Here is a 3,137-nt window from a genome sequence, read left to right on the forward strand (position 1 = left end):
GCTACAAGGAGCCACTGGCCGAGCCCCCACCCATGCGGCACAGCCTTCCGAGCACCCTTGCCAGCAGCCCTCGTGGCTCCGAGGAATACTACTCCTTCCATGAGTCGGACCTGGACCTGCCTGAGATGGGCAGTGGCTCCATGTCGAGCCGAGAGATCGATGTGCTCATCTTCAAGAAGCTGACAGAGCTGTTCAGCGTACATCAGATCGACGAGCTGGCCAAGTGCACGTCAGACACTGTGTTCCTGGAGAAGACCAGTAAGATCTCGGACCTTATCAGCAGCATCACCCAGGACTACCACCTGGATGAGCAGGATGCTGAAGGCCGCCTGGTACGCGGCATCATTCGCATCAGTACCCGAAAGAGCCGTACCCGCCCGCATACCATAGAAGGGCGCTCAACCCGGGCTGCTGCCCCTGCCACCACTGCCCCTGACAGTGGCCATGAGACCATGGTGGGCTCAGGGATCAGCCAGGATGGTAGGTGGGGCCCCACGGGGCCAAAGGGCAGAGTGGAGGAGGCTCTGGCCAAGGGAGGGTTGCATTGGGGTCTTTGGCCACTGTGGGTCCACTCCTCAGCCAATCCCTGTTCTTCCTCCCCCTTTTTCTCCTCTGCATCCCCTACAGGTTCCTTCTGTCCTTGCTACCACCTGCCAGAGTGGCTTCCAGGCCTGGCCTGGCTAACATGACCCAGGAACCCATACGATTTTGGACTCTGACCTGTCCTGGCCTAACCAAAACCCCCATCACCCACCACAGCACGTGCACACACATTATCTATCTGTATCTTTGTTTTAAACGTTTCTTTAGCCTGGCCAGGGGCGAGTGGTGCCTCCCCTTGTTGGGCTGGGAGCAGAAGTGGGGAGTAGGGTTGAAACCATGTGATGATGACTGCTGCCTCCCTCATGTTCCCTTCCTAGAACTCACAGTACAGATCTCCCAGGAGACGACTGCAGATGCCATCGCCAGGAAGCTGAGGCCTTATGGAGCCCCAGGTTTGGTCCTGACTCGATGAGTGTGGAGAGGAGAGGGGATTGCCCTTAGGGCCCCCAGATGTCATTCTCCCAGCTTCCTCCTGGGGTGGGTGAGGATGGGATCAGAAAGGGGTGAGAAGCCACAGACACTATCCTAATCCTTCAAGCTGACTTAAAGGGTTCAGATAGGAGAGATTTCACAGGGTCACTCCTGAACCAGCAGGGAGCAGGTGCCCAGAACAGGCAGTGATGGGACCCCAGCCTCTAATCCCAGGTCACTGGAGGGATTCGGAGAGCAGGAGGCCATCCAGCCTGGTGCTGAAAAGGCACTCTGTATGGTTCCTACTGCTGTCTTCTTGGCCTTCACAAGCCCCTGGGAACAGAGTCGTTACCCTTTTACAGAGAGCGAGGCTGGGGCTCAGAGATCAAGAAACTGAATGGGTCACCCAACCTGGATCAGACTGACCCAGGCTCAAGTCCCCCTCTGCTCCTTCTCAGCAGGCTTCTCCCTGCCCGTGGGACCTGGATGAGCGCCTTCCCCTCTCTGAGGCTCTGTTTCCTCCTCCCTTCCCCCTCAGGATACCCAGCCAGCCACGACTCGTCCTTCCAGGGCACTGACACAGACTCCTCAGGGGCACCCCTGCTCCAGGTGTACTGCTAACCCCCACCGGGCCCAGTGGCCACAACCCCTTCTGAGGAGCACAGCCTGCACAATGAAGAGGGGGGACCAGGACCCCCTTTGGTCCTCCACCTTGGCTGACTGGTTCCTAGACCACGTGCATTTCACTGGGCCATGGTGCCTGAATTCTCCTGGATCCCCCCAGCTGGCCTGATCTGTCCTTTTCTGCCCTTGTCAGGTGGCCTGGCCCATGGAAAACAGACTTAGGAGTTATCTTCTGAGATCGAATCTCGGCTACCACTCTAACCTGCCACCCTAACCAATTGTGTAGACTTCTCCCTTTCCACACTGGTGGGAGGGGGGAACAGCTAAAAAGCTTATCTTCACTGGATTAGGTTGGGGCGGAGGGTCTCTATATGGAGTTCTGTGGGCAGTGCCCACTCCACGTTATGTCCTGTTGAGCAGTTTGTTTCTTCGTTGGTGTTTAACATGGTCATGACCATAACTGCAAGTACAAAGGAAATAAAGACTTCTGCCTTATCTCAGCTGTGACATTGTCCTTTCCATCTCATTTGCCTGACTGCTGTCTAGAACTAGAAGCAGGATAGAGCATCCAACCTGACAATGTTGTGGGGTTGAAGTAGGAGGCTAAAATGGGAGTGGTAACACCCCCCTCAGGGTCACTGTGAGTTCCAGGAGAGAGCCCAGCAGTGTCTGTGCCTGAGAAAGGCCTCACACATGGTTTCTGTGGTTGTGCAAAGTTCTAGGCTGGCTTGTCAGCCCAGTCTCACTGTCTGCAGGTTGGCCTGCCTCTGGCCATCTCTGCAGTTTCCCCTAATCCCAGAAAATTTGTTAGCCCTGGCACAACCCCAGACCTGCTGCTCTCCCTCCACCTCTCCCTGGTGCTGACAGCACCGCGGTTGTTACCGTCTTGGCCTTCCCAACAACCCTGGAGTAGGGTCATTCTTTCAGAGGCGTAAAGGAAATTAGTGGGTCACATAGCTGGTTAACTGAATCTGGACCTGGAAATTGGCCTTGGCCGGCTGAGTTGCTTGCTGCAGAAGCAGGGTCCCCTTGTTTGGACATTGGAAACTAGCTGGATTCAGAAGGATCCGACTTAGCTACTCACAGTGTCCTTCAGCAGTGAGGCTACCACCAGCCCAACTGATGAACAAACCCAGCTGATGAACAAGCGAGGTGTCCAGGACCCCCTCTGCCCCTACCTCACCCGCAGCCCCTACAGCCCTTTTGTCATCTTCACATGCACTCTTTGGAAAGTGACCATGAGACAGAGTACTTGTCTGTCCAATTTTCTGTTGGACACACAGGATGGTCCCTTGGGACTACGACCAGAGCCTAGTACCAGTTATAAAATTGGCCCCTTTCCTTAAGCTCTGCCGTCTCATCCAGGTCAAGCCCACTCCAAGACTGAAAATGACAGCAAGGCACTGGGGGCCTGGGGCTATCATGGAACAGAGCAGGAGAGCAATGCCGTCGTCCCTCCACCCTAGCATCAGCCCTAACGCACCAGTTTCCAAACTTAG

General features: G+C 55.6%; 1 protein-coding gene across 1 annotated transcript in view; it reads left to right on the forward strand.

Annotated features, from left to right (window-relative positions):
- Positions 1 to 2,138, forward strand: part of KDF1 (keratinocyte differentiation factor 1) — a 7,632-nt gene extending 5,494 nt beyond the window's left edge. Inside the window, exons 3-5 of the mRNA XM_006924375.3 lie at positions 1 to 480; positions 921 to 995; positions 1,553 to 2,138. The exon at positions 1 to 480 is cut by the window's left edge and continues 8 nt beyond it. Of these exons, the coding sequence (XP_006924437.1) occupies positions 1 to 480; positions 921 to 995; positions 1,553 to 1,635 (638 nt within the window). The 3' untranslated portion in view covers positions 1,636 to 2,138. The remainder of the gene's footprint in view (positions 481 to 920; positions 996 to 1,552) is intronic.
- The last annotated feature ends 999 nt before the right edge of the window (positions 2,139 to 3,137 follow it).

Source organism: Pteropus alecto, unplaced genomic scaffold, assembly GCF_000325575.1.
Source record: "Pteropus alecto unplaced genomic scaffold, ASM32557v1 scaffold39, whole genome shotgun sequence".
Lineage (NCBI taxonomy): Eukaryota > Metazoa > Chordata > Mammalia > Chiroptera > Pteropodidae > Pteropus > Pteropus alecto.